The 26,252-nt window shown below is 36.9% G+C and overlaps 1 protein-coding gene across 2 annotated transcripts; it reads left to right on the top strand.

The window, feature by feature from the left end:
* The first annotated feature begins 129 nt into the window (after window positions 1–129).
* Window positions 130–22,373, top strand: LOC109218251 (probable AMP deaminase). 2 transcript variants are annotated; one of them, XR_002066737.1, is made up of 20 exons: window positions 131–774; window positions 3,113–3,261; window positions 4,844–5,048; window positions 5,350–5,528; window positions 5,662–5,713; window positions 5,835–5,962; window positions 6,045–6,224; window positions 6,334–6,401; window positions 6,525–6,667; window positions 8,140–8,201; window positions 9,145–9,258; window positions 11,617–11,757; window positions 17,771–17,923; window positions 19,020–19,073; window positions 19,146–19,256; window positions 20,351–20,524; window positions 20,593–20,673; window positions 21,558–21,656; window positions 21,845–21,963; window positions 22,068–22,373. XR_002066737.1 is itself a non-coding variant. In XM_019382606.1 (19 exons), the coding sequence occupies exons 1-19, from the start codon at window positions 309–311 to the stop codon at window positions 21,911–21,913; spliced, it is 2,628 nt and encodes an 875-aa protein (XP_019238151.1). In that variant the 5' UTR covers window positions 130–308; the 3' UTR covers window positions 21,914–22,373. The 2 variants fall into 2 exon arrangements, 1 of the variants encoding a protein (XP_019238151.1); XM_019382606.1 differs by having other exon boundaries at window positions 130–774; window positions 21,845–22,373.
* The last annotated feature ends 3,879 nt before the right edge of the window (window positions 22,374–26,252 follow it).

Here is a 26,252-nt window from a genome sequence, read left to right as displayed (position 1 = left end):
TTTACGACATAGAATTTATACCACATGCGATATTAGTATGTAGAGAGTAACCTACTAATACATAGTTTTACATTATAAATCAAGGTATATTGCATAAATTATGCAGAATATTGCTGTGAAATTAATTGTTGTTATGCGGCCAATCGGTGTTACACAAGTCAGGTGGCCAATATCAGGACACTACAATAAAAGCCAGGGTTAAACTCAGGTATCACCGGCTGGGCCATCTTGCATAGAACTGAAACCCTATAAAACCCAAAACACTAAACACTCCCACACTCTCTTTTGCTTGCAGAAGAACAACGAAAATGGAGCCATGGCTATCCACATCAGCTTCTCAAATGCAACTAGCATTAGCAGCACTGTTCGGAGCTTCAGTTATGGCTATCTCCGCCTTCTACCTCCACAAACGCAGCGTCGACGAGGTTCTCGAACGGCTCATTAAGCTCCGGCGAAAACGTCACCACACCTTCTCTGCTTCCGATTCCGAAACCGAAGATTTTGGTATTTATGAAGATGATGAGATTGATAACGTTAGCACTAGGAATATTTACAGCTCTAACTTATCGAAGGAGCCGATTGATAACGCTGATGATGATGATTGTTATGATGATAATGTGTTGCGAAGTTACAGAGTATCGTCGTCGATGCCTAACGTGCGTGTATCAAATCAGTGGATGGATGAGGAATCGAGTTTTGATAGAACAGTCCAGTGTGCTGATAAGAAGCCATCCTCCAATTCGGTGGAGAATCCCAGTTTGATTCCTTCGAGTGGTACGTGCTCTGGACTAGAGTCAAATATTGAAATGACGTTTTTTAATTGTTTACTTTTTTTCCCGTAGATACTTAAGCCTGTGTGAGCTTGCTCGCGTTGTAATTCCTAAGTCTGGATAAATGAGGAGTCAGTAGGTTGATAGCTAGCACAAGACTAGTTAATTTATGATGGATCTTCACAATACATAGTATTCTGAGAATATATTGGGATGAATGGATTGAGATAGTGACAACTTCTACAGTGCGTGACGCCGTGACCCCAACTAGCTTGGAATTGAGGCTTAGTTGTTATGGTGTTACCCTTGCTTGCTTGGATGATTGAGGTGCAATTATAGTCAATTTATCTGCTTTTGAAATATGGTGATTTTGTGATTTCAAATACAAAATAGCCAGCTCTGTTTTTATGAATTTTGCAGTTCTGACGTGTGCTTTGAGTTTGTTTTGAGAAAAAGAAAAGAAAATAAAAACTATGGTTGACTGGATATTAGCATTGTGAAAAAAGAAAGAAAAAAACGAACCTTTTGGAGTTTGATCCTTGAATATTTCAGTGAAGAGCCAGGTGAGTGATGGGAAATATTTTGAAAATCTTAGGTCAGGAAAGACATCTTTTTTTTTTTTTTTTTAGGGGGGGGGGGGGGGGGGCTGTGGCTTCTTTTCAGCTGTATTTACACTATCTTAGGGGGGGTTTTCTTGAAAAGTTTCATAGAATACGAAGCTCTACTTTTGATTTGATGTTAACGATGCCCTACGAGAAGTCTGGACTTGAGTCTTAATTGGCTGACTATCATAGTTAGGAAGTCAATAGCCACATGCTTCTTGTTGTGTAAATGTAAGATGTTTCTCTCCTGTAATAGAAAAAGAAATTTTTCTCTGGCGGAAGCAGTTGCTTCTAATTACATGTTCACTATACTTAAGCTGAGATCATGTGATGGATTCATAACTCAACCAACTCAACTCAACAATAGTCAGCAATCCTATTCATGTTAACAACATTTTCTCCCACTCATTGTCTGGCAAATAGCAATGATATATTTATGTCATGTTGACACTCTACTGAAGGATATGGGATGGCCTGCTGAAAAGGATAGATATGTGTACAATGTTCTTTTAGTAGATTAGTTCTCCTTTCTTGACGTTGTATAAGCCATAAGGTGACAGGTACATTCCAAACCCAATAGGAAGGCGATCAGTTTAATGTGTTCCTTCTCATTCGATAGGGGGTCACTGTTTCTTTCCCAATTGCAGTCTTGCAAAATAATTGATAAAACTAACCTTTTATTGAAAATGAAACAAGTTTTAACAGCTCTGCATGACAGCCAAGCTCCTCTATTAGACCATCAATTCAGGGGTAATTAGCATATTTGGCATAAGTTGTTGATTACCTCATTTTCTATCTGCATTTCCTAAAACTAGTTTAACATTTCTCTGATGAAAGAAAGTTGGCTACTATGATATGATATGTCTGCCAGATTTAAGAATAAATGACCCCTTCACTATCTGCAGCTGTTTGCAAAGCTAAGGACAAAATCCATATTAAATAGATATATTACTAGATTGATACAGTGAATGGAATTTCATAATTTGCACCTGATTTGGTATTTCCCCCTAGCACAGAGAAAAGATAACAAAACCAACCTAATTTGGATTTTTTTAGTTCTAGCGAGATTTATTTATGTTGATGCATATCTGAAGTACTAGCATAAGACTGCAGTGGCTCCTTTTGCAGGGCCGGGCACATAACTCTGGTGCTTCTAGGGCTGTTACCTTGGTACATTATTTCGGCATAAGTTATGATACCTTTAGCTTATGTTCTGTACTTCTGTATAGATTTGATGATCCCTTTATAATTGGCCCCTTTATGCTGGCAATTTACCTTACTAAATTGGTTTAAAAAAATTGTGTTAGTACCTTGTCTAATGACCGTAGAACTAGAATGCTTTTCTTAGATGATGCTTAATGGCTCATTTGAGTCATCTATTGTGTAATACTGGGTGGGTTCCTGCCCATTTGAATAGGTGAAAAGATGTAGACAGTTAGATAAAGGTCACGTGCTCCTCCATTTTCTTTCTTTTCTTTTTCCCCTAAGATAAGTGTTGTTTATAAGAGCGTGTGACACAATCTAATTTCAGAATATTGCTGTTTTGCCTGGAGGATGTAACAGGTAGCTTCTTTAAGCTAGGAGGTAGAAGTGCCTCTCTCTCTCTCTCTCTCTCTCTCTCACACACACACACACACACACATACATTATAATGTGCTTCAGTAGGCTTTTTAGTTTTTCTAAATGTGATGGGAATTCGGTAAAATATTCATTTTATATTCAGATTTTGTCATATTTCAGGTGATGAAAGATTTGTGCGAGCGGAATCAGTTGTGAAGCCAACGACTCCAAAGTTTTCTAGTGATTGTGCATTTGAAAGTGTTGGCAACTCTAATGAGGACAAAGGCGAGTCTGCTGCTGCCGAGGATGCTGTTTTCTCATACGACAATGTAAATTATCAAACTGCATGCTCAAATGTGAATTCTGATTTCTGCCATTTTTATGTATATATGCATCTCGAGTTATTATCTCATCTAGCATTCTCTTCCTTATCCCTGCTGCTTTTTTGGCTACATATGGATAACTGACATTTTAAGTAATGTGGTCATTTTGTGACTTCAAAATACAAGATAGCCATCACCGATTTCTTTGGATTCTTCCCTAAAACCTCACTTTCTGTTTGGAACACAAGTCCTGCTGCTATATGCTGGATCATTTGGGAAGAAGAAAGGCTATGATTTTTGAAGACAAGATGAAGTGGGTTAGAATCATGTGGTCTTAGGTTCAATTCCCAGCGAAGGACAAAAAGGACAAAAAACACTAGGTGATATCTTCCCATCCAACTTGGTGGATAGAGTTACCTGGTACTTGCTGGTGCGAGGTAGCAGGTATCTCGTGGAATTAGTCGAGGTACGCGTAAGCTGGCCCGGTCACCACGGTTATAAAAATATATGACACTGTACTTAAGCTTAGACACAATTGTATATTCTTGCTTAGTTTTTGGTGCAACAGGGCTCGGGCAAAATTGTTAGAGCCTGAAGCTATGTTGGACGTTATCTGTTCATTACACTCTGTGTGATGCACATATCTGTACCTTTTGGATGAACCCTTTCCAGACTAACAATTTAAGTTGATTGAACAAGTCTGAATATCTAGGTATATGAGAATTTTGAAGTTACACTTCACTGGATTTATATAGTATCTTTTATAGGTAAAGTAATTTTATTCACAAAGAACCACATCAGCAGGGGGCACCGAGTGCATGCAAAATAAACTGGACTAGTCTCCTCTAACTATGCAAGGAGTATAACATTGATCTTCTTTTTTTGGTTTGATGACAATGGTGTCCGAGCCACCTCCATCGGGTACCTGCTACCTCCCACCAGCACAGATACCGGGTAACTCTGCTCACCAAGGCTTGGACAGATTGGAACAAATCACCTAGTGTTTTGCCCCTGGGATTGATCTAATACCAAAACTTTTAAGTTCATTTTTTTTTGGGTAAAAATTGGATTTAGGCAGTGTTGCAGGTTTGTGTTTCATGTGGTTTAAGTAAGAAAGGGAGAAAAGATAAGAATGTCGAACCATTTTCTATATTGTGTAGCATAGGTGCATAGTTGCATGATGATTGTTTACAGTGTTGCTAAAAGCCTAAATGAATACAAGAAGAAGAGAAGGAAAAGGGTATGCGTATGGTATATGTTATACTGACCAAATTGCTATTTGAGCTTTCTTCAGTCAACCTAGCAGTCTCTCCAATTTCTCACAGCTTCTGAATGTTCTACTTATTATTTCCTTCTGCCATGCATATTTTGATTCACTCTTCTCGGTTGATCAAATGTTAGATTGCATGTCCTTAATTTCACCAAAATGTGGTGGATTGTTGATGAGGTTTAATGACTTGAGATAATTCAGCCAAATTGGATTACTGTCCTCCCACCAAACACTGTGGTTTCGAGATTAGTACAATTAGATATACTTTAAACTTAAATCGCTCATGAAGTTACTTCTTCTGCTCCCATTACTTTGTAGGATATCAGTCCAACAGAGGAAGAATTTTCTATCTCTGCCTTAAAGGCTGAAAATCGTATTCATCTTCAGCATATAGCAGTTGCACCTGAGGCAAGGTCGAACATACAACATGATGTCGGAGAGTTAGACAAAGCCTCTATGCACATTGTGGAGAATGATCCCAGTTTCTTCAACAACATTTTGCCCCTGCCAACTGCAGCACATGGTATTCTCCTCGTCCTGGTCTGTACGGGGTCTAGTAGACTTTTGTCCTCTAGCATGTGTTGCTTTTGGATTTCCATAATCAATTCTTTTCCTTGATAATCAAGGTGGAGCACATATAATTTTCCATGTGTTATTCTCCAATGCATAACTATCATATTCTCACACAATATTATGTGGTAAAGTAATGAGGCAAGTGGCAACCACAGTTAGTGAGCTATCTTAAACTTAAGAGAGCGACTTTATGTTCTGGTGATCTTGTTCATACTCAATTATTCTTTCAATTGCTATCATTTTTCCTGCAGATCCTATGAATGTTGAAGAGGAAGAAGTATTGAAGATGATTTGTGAATGTTTAGATTTGAGAGACAAGTATGTATTTAGGGAAGAAATTGCTCCATGGATGAAAGAGAATACGAGCAAGTCAAAAGTGTCGGATAAGAAACATGATCCATTTAGCTTTGCCCAATTTGAAGCAACTTCTGTGAGTTGTGATCCTCAACTCATTTATGATCGTAGAGGGTCTGATTTTTAGGCTCCCATATTCTCAGTATCTCAAAATCTGATGTTGTCTCAAGCACAATTTCTAATAATGATACTTCTTGAATTGCACACAGCACCAATTTAAGATGGAAGACGGAGTTGTACGTGTTTATGCCACTGAAAATGGTGAGTTTGGTTAAGAAAGTGGCAGCACATTTATTGAATGTAACAGTGTGACATTGGTTTATCTTTATTTTTCCTCTGCTTTCCTCTTTGGGATCTTCACATTCTACCGTGCATGTTGTAGATACTGAAGAGCTCTTCCCTGTTGCTAGTGCAACAACGTTTTTCACTGATATGCACCATCTCCTCAAAGTAATGGCTATAGGAAATGTTCGTTCTTACTGTCACCATCGTTTGCGATTTCTCGAGGAGGTAACGGGTTTTGGCAATTCTCTTTAATTTCTCCCTTTTGTACCGCATGTCTTGGTTTCTCATAGCATATTCTCATATACAGAAATTTCGCCTCCATTTGCTAGTAAATGCTGATCGGGAATTTCTTGCTCAAAAAAGTGCACCTCATCGTGATTTCTACAACATCAGAAAGGTTGATACCCATGTGCATCATTCTGCTTGCATGAATCAGAAGCATCTTCTGCGATTCATCAAGTCGAAACTGAGAAAAGAACCTGACGAGGTAGGACATTTATTGCATCCAGGGGATGATGCTCATACTTGCAGATTTCTGTGGGCATATTGGCATGCCTGTTCTTTTGGATTTAATAACAGGAGTCTTTGCAAAACAGGTAGTCATATTTCGGGATGGACAGTATCTTACACTGAAGGAAGTTTTTGAAAGTTTAGACTTGACAGGGTTTGCATCAACCTTTCCTCTGCTCTCTTTCTTTATTCTGCATAAGTTCTAATATTCAGCTATCTGTGCCCAGGGTGGGAGGTCTGGCATTTGTTTTTTCTCTTCTGAGCACTTTATTTGCAGGTATGATCTTAATGTTGATCTTCTGGATGTACATGCTGATAAGAGTACATTTCACCGGTTTGACAAATTCAATCTTAAATATAATCCTTGTGGACAAAGCAGACTCAGAGAAATCTTTCTAAAGCAAGACAACCTTATCCAAGGTGTGTTCCTGAATATGTAAATTTTAATATTAAAGGAAGTTAAAATTTTTGCTGTAATATCAGTTGAAAACACTGCAGTTTTGGTATTTTTATCTGAAAAATCTAGTAAAGCAACTGTCATTAAAGCGTAAGTTCAAATTTTCTTTGCTGTCAGTTGAACACTTTCTGCAGTGATTAACTTTGTTTTGGTTCAGTTAAAAACCTCTGCAGCTGGTAATTTTATTTAGAACCTCCATCAAGACAACTGGTACCACACTGTTAAACTGCACATTTTATTGTTGACACCTTATAATAGTTTTTTCGCATATTCACCAAAAGAGAAAAACAGAAGTAGCTGGATATAAGAATATACTCTAATGGATCGTTTGGTTACCGGTTAGAGTTATGCAGGTATTAGTTATACATGTATTAGTTATGCAGGTATAAGTTATGTATGTATTAGTTATGCAGGAATAGGTAATGCAGGGATTAGTTATGCATGCAATATTAGTTATGCAGGGATAAGTTATGCAAGGTTGAGTTATGTTGGGATTAGTTATGCATGGATTAATTATGCTGGGATTAGTTATGCGGTAGTTATATAAGGATTAGTAATATAAATGTAATATGAGTGTTATTTATTATTATCTTACTTTATTTTTATTAAAATTGTTAGTATAGTTTAAATATATTTATTTAAACAAAAAAAAACAAGTTTGAATAAAGGGTATTCTTGTCATTTTGCGTTTTAATACAAGTATTACTAATTATGTATAAGTTATTCCACCTTCTACCTTGCATAAATAATACATAGATTCCCNACATGATTAGTATGCGAAAGAAACACATGAACCAAACATTGTATTAGCAATGCTATATTTTATGTGAAAAAGAGGAAAAAACAACCAAATATTGTATAACTTATGCTAGCTTCTATGTGGAGATTATTCTTCCCCCTTCTTTTAACCAAACATTGTATAAAGTTATCCTACATTTAATACATGGATAACTCCGCTCTAACCGGCTACCAAACGATCCCTAACTGCACGAAAGCATGCATATGTAATATCTGCTTCTTTCTGTATATGAGCATATTTTCTACTCTCAATATCACAAGATACATAAAATTGTTGTGTAGTGTGTAAGGACCAACGTAATAGGTTCAAAACCATAGAGATAATAGACTGACTGAGGAGAACCAATTCACTTCTTGTTAGCTTGCTTGAAGTGGAAGTAATACTTGGTTTGAGTGGATGATGATGTATATTGATTGCACCTTGTCAAACTTTTTGTCCTTGTGGAGCACCACCTTCTTATATATCTGTTGAACATCTTGACCAATGTCAAGTGTACTCTGTGTGCTCCATGTTAACTTTGTATCACTTGCTGACAAATTCTTACCTTTAGATCTGTTGCTGTTGCATATGCTTCTTCGATGTGATTTTGGTAGTTATAAGATATGTTCTTCATTTTCAAAATATTGTCTTATGCAGGGCGCTTCTTGGCTGAAGTCACGAAGGAAGTCTTGCAAGATCTTGAAGCAAGCAAATACCAGGTACAGTGATAATTTGAAACAAATGGTTTCTTTCTCTGGAATGGCTTATGATTCAACTTCGTTTGCCAAATCTGTATCTCTTTGTCATGATAACCCTTTCATGAGACATTGGTTCTGTTATCAAAGTCTTTAACTTTGTTGCTGTATTCTTGAAAAGCACCAGAATAATTGTCAATCCGTTGGTGTGCAAGTTATTGTTTCTCCGGGAACTTTCCTGGAGATTGTTGCTGATAGGAATTATTGTTTGGTTTTTTGTGATCAGAAATATCTTTGGGTTTTGCTTATATCTTAAGATTTTTCCTGATAAAGGGGTGTTTAGGGTACCATCTAGCTCGCACCAGCATAGGTATCAAGTAACTCTGTCCACCAAGGTTTAGAAAGATGGGAAGAAGTCACCTAGCTCTTTCTGTCTTTCTTTCTTTCTTTTTCCCTCTCTCTTTTGCATCTGTTGGGATTCAAATCTCGGTCTCTCACCATTAGGAACAAACTTGGGTGCTTGTTTACATCTTAAGATTACTTGCTGCCGGTGACAGTAGTTCTTGCACTTGTGAGAGTGTCGTCTTAGGTTGTTAATATCCCTCAAGAGTGAAAACTGCTTCCAGTAGGACATGTGTGTTTAATAAGGCTTTAAGACAACATGTAGTTATCGCATTAGCATTTCTCTTCCAGGTTGTCTATTCTAGGCTATCTTATTGTTAGCATTTGTCTTCTTGAGCCCAGGGTCTATCGGAAACAACCTCTCTACCCCCTCGGGATAGGGGTAAGGTCTGCGTACACTCTATCCTTCCCAGATCCCACTTGTGGGTTTTCACTGGGTTGTTGTTGTTTATTCTAGGCTATCTGGTTGTTAATGTACAGCTTTTTTGCTTAGTACTATTTTCATAGTTCAATATGGTGAAAATTCACCTTAATAATGTATGACATAATCCTTTTTTTTTTTCAGTTGGCTGAATACAGAATCTCCGTCTATGGAAGGAAACAAAGTGAATGGGACACATTGGCTAGCTGGTTTGTAAACAATGAACTTTATAGCCAAAATGCTGTATGGTTGATTCAGGTGGGTATAATGCTGATCATGTATTGTTCTTGAAAAGTACTCCCCATTTTCATTTCTATTATGGTATTTGACTAAGCGTGGAGTTTATGATGTTAATTTGACCTGTTTATTCTGTTAGCAGTAGTGGAAGAAAATATTGAAATAATAGGTGAATAGTTATTTTGTAGTGAAAACATTAGATTAAATATTTTAAAATTGAATAGAAATGTATTTGGCAGAGCTAACATATCATCTTTTGTATTAGCACCTGGACAGTGCTCTTTTGCATCTTCTTGATGCTTTTTATAATATTTCTTACTTCATCGAAAAAAAAAAAAGAGAAATGTATTTGAAGTTGTTAAAAGTTGTATAGGGACAGTATTATTTTTTTTGGCCCCCAGGGCCTAGCTCAAGTGGCAAAGGGTGGTGGATTTGTGTCTTAGGTCACAGGTTCAAGCCCCCACACCATACAAAGCAAAGCCTGGTATTAAGTGGAGAAGGGTCCACCGAGTTTCGAAGGCTGCGGTTGGTCCAAAGGATCGGCCCCAGACGGATTTCTCGGTCATAAAAAAAAAAAGGAAAAAGAAGAAAAATTGGGACAGTATTATTAATGACAATATTCACCATTGATTAAGAATTCTGCATCTTTGCAGTTAGGTCAGAACTCACTTGATGCAATATGGTGTTTTTAACCCTAATTCCAACTTTTCTTGACTTGCTCTGCATTACCAATTGCAATTTTACTTCAGAAGCTTCTACCTATCAAAAGAATTTTTTTTTTGTTGACTTCAGAAGTTTCTTCTTTCATGATCCGTCACTCTCCACTATTGGCCCTTTTTATTCACTTCCATTACCAAGTGCGGCTGGCTGAGTATCACGATAGGGCTTGTGTTCTCACTTCTCTCTATGTTGATCGTTGTGCATGTTTGCCGTGATTGCGGTGTATTGTATCGATGATTTTCTTCAGTTTCTGGCTTATTGAACGATTTGCTAATGCCTACTGCTGCCACACAAAAAAGAGGATGCCTGAACAATATATTACTAGCATGATCGCACGGTATTGCTACTATGATAACTTGATTTGCTTTTCTTTTGGGCTACTGTCTTGCCACCTTCATCACCTGCATAAATATGATATATTACATGAGTTATACGCATAGAACACTCAAAAGTTTAAAATTCTTTGCTTGGAATACTTGCATAAATATGTATATGATCCTCCCTTCACCATTGCTTTTCTTCTGTGCCCTGTGAACACTTTGTCCTCTGTATCACTGCCAGATCCATCCCTTGCTTTGAAGACTTCTCCTATTTGCTACACATTTCTGTTCTCAGGTTTCACTATAGAAGTGTGTTAGAGGGGTGGAGCATGTACCAGAGTTTTTTCTAGGGGAATTGGTGCTTTTTTGAGGTAAAAAGTGCTTAAGGGAGGATCCAATGGTCGACGATAGTAGCACTGTAATGGTGATGTCTAATTCAGAGTAGGGTTTGCTTAGTGTTTGGTGTCGGTTTGGTTGCTTTCAATATGATGGTAGAATATTTAGGAATTGTGAGTGCCAAATTAAACTTAAAATGCTGAACGAGACAAACCTTTCCTTCCACGCATGGGAATGTGGGTGAGGGGAAGAGGAAGAGGGCAAGGGCAGCCCAGCGCACAAAGCATCCCGCGTTCACGCAGGGTCGGGGGAAGGGCCGCACCCCAAGGGGTGTGATGTAGACAGCCTACCCTAATGCAAGCATTAGTGGCTGCTTCCCCGGCTCGATATAGGTAAGCAGATTTTTGGAGTAGAAATGATGGGGCTGCTGCTCTATCATCTGCCCTTGGGTCTTGTGAATGCTATACTGGGTTTTCTTATGGTCAGTAAATTTATATGCAGTGGTAATTGGGAATATGTGGCCTTTTAAGCTAATGATCATGCTAATGCCATGTGGTCAGTTATCTATGGATAAGTGAAGGTAGGATTTTCGATCTGCTCCGAGTAATCATGGTACACATGAAACTATCTGTTCCAAGGACGGAGTAGGACCAAGGAAGGTGGTATTGGTAGATAATTTCATCTTCTTGCTTTTGGAACTCTCTTATATTTGGAAATTGCACTGTTGTAGAATATTTTCTGATTTGTTGATTCCATGGATTAGTATGGATGACTCCTATCTACTTGGAAACTGCTGATAAACCCTAAATCCAATCCTTGAAGTATTTTGTCCAATACATTCCACTCTGTGATTTTATTTCTTAGTACAGCGGTTTCCGGGTTCTACAAAAGGGTATATTTAATCACAAAATCGATTCCCCTAGGCAATTTAGATCCTTTTGGTGATTATGTCAGCATATTTGCTTATGGATATATGATGTGTTTCTCACTTTACTCTTTGCAGCTCCCAAGGTTATACAATGTGTACAGGAGCATGGGAACTTGCACGTCCTTCCAGAACATTCTAGATAATGTGTTCATTCCCCTATTTGAAGTCACAGTTGATCCAAAGTCTCATCCTCATTTGCATCTGTTCTTAATGCAGGTTAAGTTTGCTTTTTGACCTCTTATAATTATGTGGTTTACCATTTACACCAAAGCTATATTTCATTTTCTGATTTCTGTTTTAAAAGCTTTGTCCATTTCAACTTTCTGCGACCAAAGAACAGACTATTGTTTGCCCCTCATTTCATACTTTTATCTTTGATTTTTGGTCTGATCTGCTCCATATTGTCTTACATGAAGTTTGTCCAAGATAATCATCTGATATGGACATGCAAGAAATCCATAAGCGCATAATGCAACTATAAGGCTTAGAATTTGAATCTTGGGAACAAATATGTTTAACTAGTGCAGCTATGGAATTGCATATATGTAAATTTTGGTTTTCCTAGATGAATTATGTGGTTTTCTGTGATTTCTATTTCTAGGGATAAGTCTACTTGCATCTCATATGCCCAAACGTATCTTGTGGTAATTGCTTGCATAACAGCTAAATTGCTGTAGTGCTTAGTTTAAGATAGCCATGACATCATCCATGATCCATCGATTAGAGTAATTACTATCAGGTCCTTGAGGTATGGTCTGAAAACTACTCCTGGCTTTCACGGGACAGTTTCTCTTACAGGGTCCATAATGTTTGACAGTCCTATAAATAGGAAAATTTCAAACACAATCGATTGATCGAGCAATTCAAACTTAAATTACAAAGTGTTGTTCCTATCTAGCTAATTCTTTTCAGAAACTTCTACTATTTTTTTTTTTTTGGTTAAAACATTGTCTCCATTGATCATTTATGTGCAAAAAGTTACAATTTGAGTTTGGCATCCCAAACTTTGTACATGATCATTGAGGTGAGACTACTGATGTTAATCCTAACCAAAATTGTAGTTAACTATACAAAAACTATGGCGGGTCGTATATGACATGCCCTGGTTTGGCTATTTTGATCCTAAAGGATGGTAGATCCCATCTATCCATGTTGACGAGTCCTTTGACTTGATTAGGGAGATCAGCAAAAGGGTTGAAGACATGGATTATATCGCTATTGTGGCTGAGACTTGTTAGTTTATCTGCAGGTTTGTTTGCTTCTCTGAAACAATGGTTGATAACAAATCCATGCTCTTCAACTATATCTTGAATCTCTGTGATGATGCTCTCGATCTTCCAGGGAACTTTCCACTCTCTTCTAATGCATTTTGTAAGGAGCATTGAGTCTGTTTCTCCCAAGGATAGTCCATAGCCATTTGCTGCAGACCACTTGATTCCAAAGAGCATTGCTGCTGCTTCTGCGAAATTGCTAATCCCTGGTCCTAGGGGAATAGAGTAGGCAAAAATAACTATTCCCTGATTATTCCTGTACCAGGCCTCCACCTCCGCACATTCCTTGAATACAACTCCCATCACTATTAAGTTTAACTGTTTGGGGTGGGGGTTTGATCCATTTGATAATCTTGGATATCCTTTGTTGAATCACTGCTTCACATGCCCCACATATTGATTGCCAATCATCTCCTATTCTTGCTCTGCCAAATCTGTTGTTTAGTATCTGCACAAGAGTAAACAAAATGTTAGTTTTGGTTCTGTAAAATGACGGACTAATGTTCTCAAATTTCTTGCTACATCTTGATTTCCATATCTCCCAGCAAATTATAAGAGGGAGAATTCTAGTAATGAGTTTTGCAATGCAATTGCGAGCCTTGAAGTTCCACCATTTGAGAAGGAGCATTTTAAGGTTCATGTTGTTATAATCTATGCCCAGAGGACCAGCAAAGAATCTCCAAATCTTTTTTGCATGTTCTCCCAGGCGGAAAAGGTGATCTACATTCTCGATTGTGGCATTTTGGTTGTTATTGTTGCAACAGTGACAAATAGGATCAATCTCAATCCCAAATCTAGCAATTCTATCCTCGGTAGACAGTTTATCTTGAATAGCTCTCCAAGTGAGGAAGGAGATCTTGAAAGAAACTTCTTTGTGCCAAACTCCACTAGTAAAATTGTTCACTTCCTTCCTTTGTCTAATATTTTCCCAGGCAGAGCTCACAGTAAATTGCCCTGTGTTGCTTGGCATCCATATGGCTTTGTCTAAACTATTTCTGCATAGCTTGATGCTCAGACTATTGATCTTCCTCTTAGTATCTTCATCTGGTTGCACATGAAGTCTGTCCCAGACCCAATTCCCATTAATGAGGACCTCATTAACTCTGATATGGTTTTGAGTATTTGTGTCTTGAAGAAGAAGGTGAAGAGGTCCTAATTTTGACCAATTGTCGTACCAAAATGACACCTCTCCTTAATAGCAGAATCTTAAACATCCTCCCAAAGCTTATATCCAGAAATCAATCAGGCTTTATAAACCGACCCGACCGGATTAATTGGCTTTATTATCCTCTACCCTTAAATCAAACTAAGCTTGTAATTGCTGTCTTGAGTCCGTGCGATAAAACAATGTAGGATCAAAATCCAGTGTCCAGCACGTGGTCTTCTCTTTGATTATTGATTTCAATTTTCACATTCTTTTCTGCAATGCTAATTATTTCACATTCTTTCATTAACTGCTAAAACATTCTCCAAATTTGAAGTAAAAAAGATACGGAAAAGGGCCAGACCTGCACCTAGCGTATCAACTCCAGTCTAAAAATGCCCTTCATTAACCTATTTTGCTAAGAATCACCCTACCGCTAAAAATCTGGCATATTTGTGCCCTTAGTTCTAACGGGTGAGATATGATTTGTTTTAACATTTTATTAATTCCACGTGGCTATTTTTGATTGGCCATTAATTAAGACACCCCAAACCGGATTTTACCCCACCCATAACCCAAATAGACCGACCCGACCCAGCAAATATTGTTTTACCCCCCTCCCCCCTCCCAAAACACCCGATGTTAAGGCATTTTTCACCCACTTCATTACCAAATTACAGCAATGTCTCTCCTCTCTCATCTCTCATCTCTCATCTCCAATCTTTTAACTTGAAATCTTTGATAAATTTGAGTTCGTTTCTTTTTAAGCTTCAAATGGCAGAATGTTCTTCTACTTCTTCTCGTGACCCAGGTGGTGACCCAGGTGATGCTCGTGCTTGTTATTGCGGACTGGTAGCCAATCATTTTACTGCTATGACACCTATGAATGGTGGTCGTAGATTCTATAGATGTCCTCGTTACGAGAGTAATGATTGTCGTTATTGAGAATGGCGCGATGAAGAACTTCCACTTCATGTTTATCCACAAGCAAAAAATTATAGTGGATGATGCTCTTCGTCAAGAAAGGAATAAGTTTAGGAAGATGGTCGATGATATGGTTGGTAGTAAAGCTGAAAATTTGAATAATGTATCTGCATAGGAGGAGAAAGTTTCAAATTTGGAGTTGAAATGGAAGCAATGGAAAAAGTTTATAATATGGTCATGGGCTGTTTTTGTTATGTTTGTGGCTTACAAAATGATGTAAAGAAGTTGTGTTTTGGTTAGTAGTGTCCAAATGTGGTTAATAGGAATCTGTTGGTCGTTGTGGCTTACAAAATCTGCAAGATGATGTAGAGAAGTTGTTTTGCTTAGTAAGGGTTATGATGTTATGGCTTACAAAATTGCAGATTGTTGGCATAGTTGTTAAATGAATGAAATTTGCAGCTTTTAGTTAAGGTTAAATTTGCAGTTGTATTTGTAGTTGAGTTTTGCTTAGTAAGGGTTATGATCTTTGTACTGTATTTTTGTATTGTTGTTTTCATTGAATTTTCAGTTTTCGTTTCTGTTTTCATTGGTATATTATGCTCATTGAAATCTAAAGTACTGCCACAAGAACCAACATCATGTTATGCACATTCGAAAACAAACAACATCAATACAACAATTTTTACAATCAGTAGATAACAAGGCATTGTTATATGTAGCCAACAAAATACTTAACAACCAATTGTCACAATGTGCTTCACCCTAATATAAGCCCAACAAAAGATTTTTGGGGTGAATCAATACGACTTCCACAACTGATTCACCACAAAAACAATACATAATAAGTTATGAATCAGTCATCACAAAAACATAGTTTCGTTTCCCAAGTTAAAAATTAGACATTCAAACACAATTGAGTCTTAGCCTTCAATTTACCAACTTTTTTTTGCCAACAATTGTCTTGATGTCATTGTTGCTTTGCCTTTCCAAGTGAATAGGGCAAGTTTGTAGGCACATTGGCACCAGATTCATCACCCTTGAATGTAATCTTCCTTGTACCAGTTGGCATTTGCCTCAGTTTTTTCTTTTGAAGCCTAGTCTTAGCTTTAGATATCACCTCAGGTCTCAAAACTGGATGTTCATCTTCATCTTCAGATATTGCATGTCATGTCCATCTTCATAGTCATAGTCATCATCCAGTACAGCTGATGGTGTTGCTGGTGCTGGTGCTGCTGTTTCACTATGAGTAGAGGTGTTTTGTTGATGTGTGTCTTGGGTTGCTGTCACTGAGCTCATTTCAGGTGTAGGAACAAAAACAAATTCAGAAGTTTGACTAACATCAGTTGGTTTTGGGGGGGGGGGGGGGACAATGTCGGGTCGGGTCGGTCTATTTGGGTTATTGGTGGGGTAAAATCCGGTTTGGGGTGTGCCTTAATTAATAGCCAATCAGAAATAGCCATGTGGAATTAATAAAATGTTAAAACAAATCATAATTCACCCATTAGAACTAAGGGCACAAATATACCAGATTTTTAACGGTAGGGTCATTCTTAGCAAAATAGGTTAACGAAGGGCATTTTTAGACTGGAGTTGATACATTAGGGGCAGTTTTGGCCCTTTCCTGAAAAAGATATAACCATATTGCTTAGTATTGTTTGTTAGATATCACTCCCAATCTGGGATGCAAAAATAGCAATCCATCTTCATTTACATGCAAGGTAGGGAACTTTCTTGACGTATATAAACACCTCAAAACATCTATCCACCTCAGTTAGATTGACTCTTTGTAACCAAGAAAGATCTCCACTAATTCGAATACAACTCGTAAGCAAGGTGTGTGTTGAAGAGCTAGATAAATATAATCTTTTCCCTCCATAGCTGCTTTAGGCAAAAGGTCGATCATTTGGGTTTAGCCACCTCATAGTTCTTGGGAGCACTGAATATATGACCAGTATTATTTGGATTATTGTCTGATCTCTCAGGTCGTGTAGTAGTCGTGTTTGTTACACATTTCATCATGTCCTGGCAGTTCTTGTTGCTGAGTTTTCGTTCAAGGGATATGAAAGAAGATAACTGCATTCCCTTTGGTGTAACTGATTGGATTTCTTCTCCTGATTATGTTTTTCAATCAGCATTCAGGTGTAACTAAAATTGTTGCAAAAGTTGCATGCCTTTTGGAATAAGTCGTTACAGTTTTCTCTGGAGTCAACTTTTTCACTTCTATGAGGAGTGAGGACAATTATCAGATGTCAGACCAGGTGCAGCCTACAATGTCCTTGTGTTTGTGCAATGCCTACCAAGATTTGCCTCCATGGACACAGTTGTATGCAATATGTGTTGAGATAAAGAGATCAATATTCTCTGATAACCAAAAGTTCTGTCGATGGAGAAATTTGCCAAGTCCTATCGGAGCTAGACCAATACTATCATTTTATTAATTGGGTTTTAAGTTCACCTAGTGCACCTATCAGATGTGAGGCCAAATGCAGCTAGCTTTTAAGTGCCAGTGATTGCCCAACTCTGGCTGGGTCCTCTGGAAACTTTGAGGCCTGACTATTCTGAAAGCATTATCCATAGTCATCCTTAAACTATTAATGAATCCTCTTCTCGTCAATAATAATTATTATAGATACCATTTGCTTTAACCTTCAGTTGTTTTCTTATTCTAATTTCTAGGAAACAAGTTGAATCTGCTTGAAATTTTAATGTCTGCATCTTTATGTGTAGATTATTCTTTTCAACGAGAGCCATCTTTTCCATGTTTCTTTTCATTTTACTGCTAGAATGCCATCTGACAAGAACCAGTTTATTCAATAAGTTCTGTGCCTGCATACTCTTGAAAATTCTTAGCCAATTGAAAGAGCCTAAAGTTTTATTTTTTTGGTGACAGGTGGTAGGTTTTGACATGGTAGATGATGAAAGTAAACCAGAGAGACGTCCTACCAAGCATATGCCAACGCCAGATGAATGGACAAATCAGTTCAATCCAGCATTTTCTTATTATGCATATTACTGTTATGCAAACTTGTATACACTTAACAAGGTCAGTGGTGCTTCACGACTCCAAACATTAGCGGTACTTATTGCGCGACGTAGTCATCCACATTTTGCTGTCCAGAGCTGTCTAATTTTGTTCCAGAGAAAATTATCTATAACGTTGGGTGGTTATACTGAAGTACCCATAAAACCATAAGTTGGAGCTAACGCAAGTAACTTTCCTAAGGATGGCGATGGAGCATATGCAGACTTAACCCTATTGAATAAACTTAATCAATGCTAAAAATCTCCTTTTGTCGAGAACTCAAGAAATTCACGGAAAGAAAAGAGAGTCCTATTTGGCTAAGTCATTTGGTAAATGCTTGTACCGAACATTTCTGTACCCAGATGGTCACCCTGCGTTACCTGCATACATTATCCTTTTTCATTCTCCTCTTTTCTCATTTTTCTTTCTCTCTGTTTCCAAATTTGTCAGCGAGCAAACTATTTGCTCTCTTATTCATTCCTTCCGAATAAGAATAAATGTTCAAAGTCATTAAATTAATAGTGCAAAAGGTATTTCTGTAATATTATTGGCTGGACAAGTTGTAAGGTTGGTTTTCATGGTAAATAATTTCAATCATGTTCTATGAAATTAAAGTTGGTTGTTCAGTAACAAAGACTAGGAGTCTAGGTCAAGCTCTATCCTGAATTGACCGCTATCTAATGAAGATACCAGTAATCAAGGGCCTTGAGGCTTTCTTTGCGTCAATACATACATGCACTGAAGTGTCCCTCCACGTGAGATCTAAAAGAAATTTACTGCCCCACACCCATGAAATATGTTCTTATGCCACAATTTCCACCCCTATGCCATCCCTAGACTATCTTCTCTCCTTTTATCCACAAGCTGAAATAATGAGGGCCGAGGGCTGAAAATTAAAGAAAACTTTTGAAGGAAATGCTTACAAGTTTCTCTTATAATGTTTATCAACCCCCTTCAGCGGTTATGTTTGCCTTTATGCATTAGCTTTTCCTTGCCTACTGCTCTTTTCTCCTTGTGAGGGAGAGAACCTCTATTCAACAAGATCGTGTAGACAGCTATGTTTCTTCCCTCAGCATAAAACTATATCTAATGTGCTTTTTATTTCTTATGTTCTTAGCTTCGTGAATCAAAAGGATTGCCAACAATCAGATTCAGACCACACTGTGGGGAGGTTGGTGTTCATTTGAGCTCATCTTTTCGTTAGCTACGTGCGGGTCAAATTTATGTTGTCAAGTTCATGCAGGCGGGTGATATTGATCATTTAGCTGCTGGATTTCTTTTATGTCATAACATTTCTCATGGCATCAATCTGCGGAAGACCCCTGTTCTGCATTATCTTTACTACCTTGCACAGGTGTTTCTCTTTATTACCTTTACCTCATTAACTGATATATGCAGCGATCCTTGTTTAGATATATTTTTTGAGGTCCCTGCAATTAGATGACATTACTAAATCATTTAGGGTGCTCTAAGGAAGATTGTAATTATGAACGCATACGGTGTAATGGTTGTAATGACCTACTGGATGCTTGTGGAAGTTTATGAAACATAGCTAATACAACGGGTTTCAAAGTCTAGAGGGTGTAAAAGAGGAATTCACAGTCATTGAGAAACATCACGAAGAAAAAGAGAAAGAAAAACACTAGGTGATTTCTCCCCATTTGGCCAAGCCTTGGTAGACAGAGTTACCTGGTACCTGTTGCTGGTGGGAGGTGGCAGGTATCCCGTGGAATTAGTCGAGGTGCGCGTAAGTTGGCCTGGACACCACGGTTATAAAAAAAGGGAGAAGAAAAACTTATGGGCAATTTAACTACTAGAATTGTGTAGGATCTGTCAATCGATGTGGCAAATTATATTAGAGTAAGCAGTGTAGATCACATATGGGACTGTGTTTAATTGACGTTAAAATAGAAAACGTTTCTTTAAAATGGCTCCTTACTGTTCTTTCTAATTTGCATGTTCACTTTGTTAAACATTCCCCAGAAGTTACTGCAACAAGCTTTGGAATGGGACTCATCTTCATCTTATTTGATATGCACTTAGATGATGGTCGATGTGCGATTCAACTACGTTTTATTTCTTTTATCTGTAACGTGCTTCAGTCCGTTTGATGATATAATTTATTATCATGTTAAATTTGTAATGTCGAGCTATGCGGGGATACACTTCTATTTTACTACAGAAAATGCCTTAGAAGTCATTCTTTCTTTATAGGTAAGTTATATACACCCACAGTTTATAGAATTTTTACACCATCCGTTCAATTAAATGGGCTATAGCAGGTTATATTTTCTGTAGGTCAAATAAACATGATGCTGTAAAAATCTATACACCGTCAATGCACAGAACTTAAACTCTTATTTATATATTCTGTGCTATTCTTTCTCTCTCTGATTTGTTCTCCTGTTTACTCACTTTATTGTCCCCATCTCTGAATAACTTATTCAGGTTGGACTGGCGATGTCTCCCTTGAGCAATAATTCGCTTTTCCTTGATTATAATCGGAACCCATTCCTTATGTTCTTCCACCGTGGCATGAATGTCTCACTCTCTACTGATGATCCCTTGCAAATCCACTTGACTAAAGAGCCCCTTGTGGAAGAATACAGTGTTGCAGCTAAGGTTAGTCCATTCTGATTTTTTTTAATCTGTTGAATAATAATGTGTCCTTAACCAACTTAATATTTCAGGTATGGAAATTGAGTTCTTGTGACCTTTGTGAGATAGCTAGGAATTCTGTCTATCAGTCAGGGTTCAAGCATGCAGACAAGGTGAGCATTTACAGCATTTAGGACAGATTTATACGCAACTCTTAGAAATCTTGTGTTGCTCAAGTAACATTTCTTTGGTTAAGTAATCACAAATTTACTGGCATTTATGACATTATACCCATGGTTCAAACAGTAATTCATATCTTTTGGGCATCTGAGATTGGAATTGTTTAGTTGGACTTGTATTGCAAAAGACTGGGAGTGGATTCTTCTTTTGCAAAAGTGTACTTCTTCCCTCACCTTTTACTTCGAGCTATCGGCTCTAAGCAGTGCTACCATCTTGCAAATTAATATAAATATGCATCTCACTGTTTTACTCACTACATATGAAAATTATGTAGGGGTAAGGTTTGCGTACACACTACCCTCCCCAGACCCCACTAGTGGGATTTTGCTGGGTTGTTGTTGTTGTATATGAAAATTAGCAAGCAATGAGCATATTTGCTGTATCAATCTGGCCTTTTAAGAGATGTATCACTTTTGATAATGACTCCTTAACGCATCCTTCCCTGGCGTTACTTTCTCTTATTCTTTTTTGTTCTTTTGGTGTGTTTCGTGGTGGGAATTCGGTGATTCTGGTTCTCGAACTTCTTTGTTTTGAACTTCTACAGTGGTATTAAAGACTTCATTTTGTTTCCACTGTGTCAAATATCACATCTCTGAGAAACTTGTATATTATTTACCTAGCCGAGAAGTTAAGGGTGATTGAAGCATTTGAAATGCAATTTCTTAGAAGTTAATTGAAGCATTTGAAATGCAATTTCTTATAGCACGCAAACGTGTGATAAAAAGGAGTTTTAGTTCTTATTCATGGTTAAGGGGTATTATAGAGCGCTCTTTGTTAATTCTGATGCTAATTTTGCTTCCTATCGTGAATGTTGCAGGCACACTGGCTTGGCGGTAAATACTATAAGAGAGGACCTCAAGGAAACGATATTCACAAGACCAATGTACCCAATATGAGGATTTCCTTCAGACACGAGGTAAACTTTGCTTGTACTCCCTTTTGGTCTTTTCTCCTGCTAAGACGATAAATTGCATGATGTTGAAACGTTCTTGGAATGCTAAAAGTTGCTCCTAAAGGAAATCAGAGTAACTAATAGCACCATTGTCTGAGCTACTAGCAACAATATAATTTATGAAATGTCTCCTGATGCCTGATGTACTGCAGACGTGGAAGGAAGAGATGCAGTATGTTTACAGAGGAAAAGCAATCCTTGCTGAAGATGTAGAACATTGATCAAAATTTTATCAATGATCTGTATCTCGCTGGGGCACTTCATGATTCAGGTAGAATCCTAGTTTTCACCAGATAGTTTAAAACAAAGGTAAATGAATGAAGAAAACAGAAAGAGACTCCGAGGCATTGCTCATTGTTTTCCTGTGCTGCACAGATAGCCAGAAATGAGGTTCTGCAATGGCATGACTTCGAGCAATGAAGATATGGTTCCATTTAACTGTTGCTGGTTGATTCATACTTCGGCTGGAAGCATATTTTCTTTTGCTAGTCCAGTCTTGTTATATCAGCATGGTGCAAATTTAGTGCCTTCATTTCTAGTTCTATTAAGGCAAAATACATACTTTACCCATTGACTTTGTCCCCAAATCACTCTTACACACCTATTAAAGACGGGAATCATATTACATACCAAAATTTTTAAAGGTGTGTCAATTACACACCACCTCAGTATTTGGCCACATCTGCTTAAAGATTGTTATTACACGCGCCAATCAACATCTGACACGTGTCATAAATCGGAAAAAAAAAAATTGAAAAATAAAACCTCTGCCCCCCCCCCCCACCTCCACCCCCTCTCCTCATCTTCCCAAAGAAAAAAATACAGAAAAGAAAAAAAAACCATCCCCTCCTCCTCTCCCCAACCCATTATCTTCTCCACCACCACCATAGTACCACCAACCCTTCCACCACAAGCACCTTCTTCCCTAACAATAGATTCAACTCTTTGCCCGATCTTTAACAAGTTTTAACAACATCCATCACAAAACTTTATACAATTTTTAAATTCAAGCTCAAACCCAAAGCTTCAAACTTGTTAATGGTGTTTTTTGAATTTTATCAAAATTAATCACCTAAGTAAATTTTTATTCAACAATAATTTCGAATTCAAACTAATTTTCTAGGTCATGAAACACCAAAATCAACAAGACCCAATTAAATTTTCAAGCTTTTTCAAAAGGTCAATAATGGTAATTTTTACAAGACCCAATAGCTCCTCTTTTCTTCTTCTTTTTCTTTTTCTTCTTATTCATAAGGGTTGGTTGGAAAGACGAAATATGAGGGGAGTAGACAAAATTAGGATGGAGGTTAGGGAAGAATACGGGGGGGGGGGGGAGAGAACGTTGGGTTGTGGATTGGGGAAGAAGACATGGGTTATTTTTTTCTTTAATTTGGAAAGAAAATAGTTAAAAAAGAGAAAAACAAAAAATAATTAATTTCAGATGAATTTTGTAGTTTTGACGCGCCTCTTTTATGTGTAATACACGCGTGTGACACATGGCAAAAGAGGTATGTAATTGACACACTTTTAAAAGTTTTAGTGTGTAATACTATTCCCGTCTTTAACAGATGTGTAAGAGGGATTTAAGTACAAGGTCGATGGGTAAATTATGTATTTTGCCTTCTATTAATCCTCCACTTCGAGGTTTTGCAGATCAAAAGAATGTAGTAACAGAAGCTTAGCTGGCATTTTGCTGCCGTAGTAATATCAGGCTTAGACTGGCTGAAGCAACCGTTATCCAATAAAGTCTTGTTGAAGCATCAGGCCTCTTATTCTGTCTTTCAAGTATTTTAAGTGATAACCTTCATAGTATTTATAGCTAAAATCAATTTGTTTACATAGTTAGCTACACACGATAAAGAAAGTTAACTTGTTAATGTGACTATTAATGCTCAGTCTTTCACTAATTAAAAGTTTGAGATAACCCAAGTCAGAAGTTTGTTTAGGTGGAAAATCAACTCTATAATTTCAACACGTTCTAATGTCAAATGTCAACAGATTGTTTTTTTTTTTCTTTTGAAAAATGGAATTAATAGGAGTAAGCTAGAAGATTCACATAATGTTTGTCGGTCATTCTAAAAACCTGCAGTGGGAGAATTTTAGAAGTGGGAACAAAAATGAATTTATGCGACTTGCGGGACTTTAGTTTTCAATTCTTAACATTGAAGAAGAACATATGAATACATAGATTTAGTTATTGTCATTAAATAGATTGACAAAGATGTTAATTCTTTTTTACATTCTTAAACTTCATGCCAAATTAAAAACTAAGGCACAAACATTATTTGTATAAAGAAAAATTATGAAAATTTCTCATGTACCATCTCAAATTAAATAACTTTGCCCTCCGTTAGACCTTTAGTTTGATGTTACCCCAAATTAGAAAAAGAAATGTCGTAAAAATTGCATGGGGCGCCTTATTTGGTCGCCCTCTTTTAACTTATACCCGTTTTGTTTTTTCGTTTGCATCCGTACCCATTATTTTTGTTAAAAGCGTTTTAAAAAGACGATTTTGCCCTTTAGGACTATTGACAAAACTGTAGACTGCAGGACAAAACTTCAGCATGTTTTGGCATGAAGTTTTAGCAAATGAATTAAATAACTTAAGCATGTTTAGTCTGAAGTTTTAGCAAATGAACTAAATAACTTAAGCATAATGAACTAAATAACTTAAGCATGTTTAGTTTGAAGTTTTAGCAAGTGAACTAAATAACTTAAGCATAATGAACTAAATAACTTAAGCATGTTTAGTTTGAAGTTTTCGCAAATGAACTAAATAACTTCAGCATGTTTAACTGAAGTTTTAGTAAATGAACTAAATAACTTCAGCATAATGAACTAAATAACTTAAGCATGTTTAGTCTGAAGTTTTAGCAAATGAACTAAATAACTTCAGCATGCATTAGCAAAAACTCATTAGAAAATTACATACTGCAAGACAAAAACTTAAGCATGTTTATTCTGAAATTTTCGCAAATGAACTAAATAATTTTAGCATGTTTAAACTGATGTTTTAACAAATGAACTAAATAACTTCAGCATGCATTAGCAAAAACTCATTAGAAAATTACATACTGTAAGACAAAAACTTAAGCATTTTTGGTCTGAAGTTTTCGCAAATGAACTAAATAACTTCAGCATGTTTAAACTGAAGTTTTAGCATATGAACTAAATAACTTCAACACTCATGACAAAACTGTAAACTGTAGGATAAACAATTTCAGCATGCATTAGCATGAAGTTTTAGCTTCAATGTCAAAAAACTTCATGCTATATTAGCATGAAGTTTTAGCTTCAACATGAAACAACTTTATGGTACATTAGCATGAAGTTTCTAGTTTTTTGATAAAGCTGCTGAGAGGAGAGGAGGAGATCTTTTTTCATGAATGAGGTTGCAGATACACGATTTATCAGAGGTGTAAGTATCATATAATTACGGATTTTTTGTCAATTGGCTACCAAATTAATAATTTTTAAAACTAGGGTACATATTAAAAGGTGGCACAATATAGGGTACGGCTGCAAATCCCCCCAAAATATCTCCCTTTTACCTGTAACCTCTGGCGGAACTCCAATATGAGGATAGTTTTAAGTTACAATCAAAAGTTGAGAGGGAAACTTGGACATTTTACTTTAAGAATTTGGATACGTACAATTTACTCATTTTACAGTGGAGATATATTAATGGCAATTATAATACTAAACTATTTGCTAACATAAGAATATGAATGGAACGAAAGTGTAGAAGAATAAGAAGTATTGGGATAAATTTGGAAATTTTTGCCTTGTATAAAGTAAAAATAAGTTGGGTTGGTCACTTTTAGTGCCAATTATTAGAGTTTAGTCATATTTTAGATTGTAATTCCAAAGTAGCCACTGGACCAATTAAATTGACGTTTTTGCCCCCCAACTACAATATGAAACACAATTCCAGCAATTGGTTTCAAAACTTTGTCAAATGGAACCCTAGTGAAATATGTTGGGGGTTCAAACTCTAGTAATGATTACTATGTTTGAACCTTTACTAGTTCAAACTCCAGGAATGATTCCTGATGTGTGAACCTTTATTAGTGCAAACTCTAGGAACGATTTTTAATTTTTAAATTTTTACTAGTACAAACTCCAGTAATGATTCAGGATTTCTCAACCTTTAATAGTGCACACACTAGGAATGATTCTTGATTTTTGAATCCTGCCATTGATGAAGATGATAATGCTGTCCTGATTCTTCCTGTACATGCTAATTAGCATTACCTATATGCTTCGACATAGGGCATTAATTGAAGCACAATAATAATTCAATGATTTTTATGATTCGTCTATTTTAAATGAGGAAAAAGTCAGAGTAGTTCACGAAATCATTATTTCACGTCGTAAAAATGATAGTTTTGGAACAAGAAAGTTGTGGGGCTGATTGATCGCCGATTAAGAATAACAGCAATAGAGTAGTGAGAACTAAATATTTTATAAAACTAAAAGAAAAAGTGAAAGACAATGAAATTATAAGAACGACTCCGCATAACTCCAGCAATACATGTGCTAGTGTTTCACCTTTAAAAG

The sequence above is a fragment of the Nicotiana attenuata genome, unplaced genomic scaffold (assembly GCF_001879085.1).
Source record: "Nicotiana attenuata strain UT unplaced genomic scaffold, NIATTr2, whole genome shotgun sequence".
Taxonomy (NCBI): Eukaryota; Viridiplantae; Streptophyta; class Magnoliopsida; order Solanales; family Solanaceae; genus Nicotiana; species Nicotiana attenuata.
The sequence above is the reverse complement of the archived record's forward strand: the minus strand, read 5'-3'. Positions and strand labels throughout refer to the sequence as shown.

What these genes read in the sequence shown, in the direction of transcription:
- LOC109218251 (XM_019382606.1), top strand. Translation starts at nt 309, where the DNA reads ATGGAGCCATGGCTATCCACATCAGCTTCTCAAATGCAACTAGCATTA. An exon ending in TGTTTATGCCACTGAAAATG is followed by an intron (nt 5,714 to 5,834) that starts GTGAGTTTGGTT and finishes TGCATGTTGTAG; the next exon opens with ATACTGAAGAGCTCTTCCCT. An exon ending in GTTTGCGATTTCTCGAGGAG is followed by an intron (nt 5,963 to 6,044) that starts GTAACGGGTTTT and finishes TCTCATATACAG; the next exon opens with AAATTTCGCCTCCATTTGCT.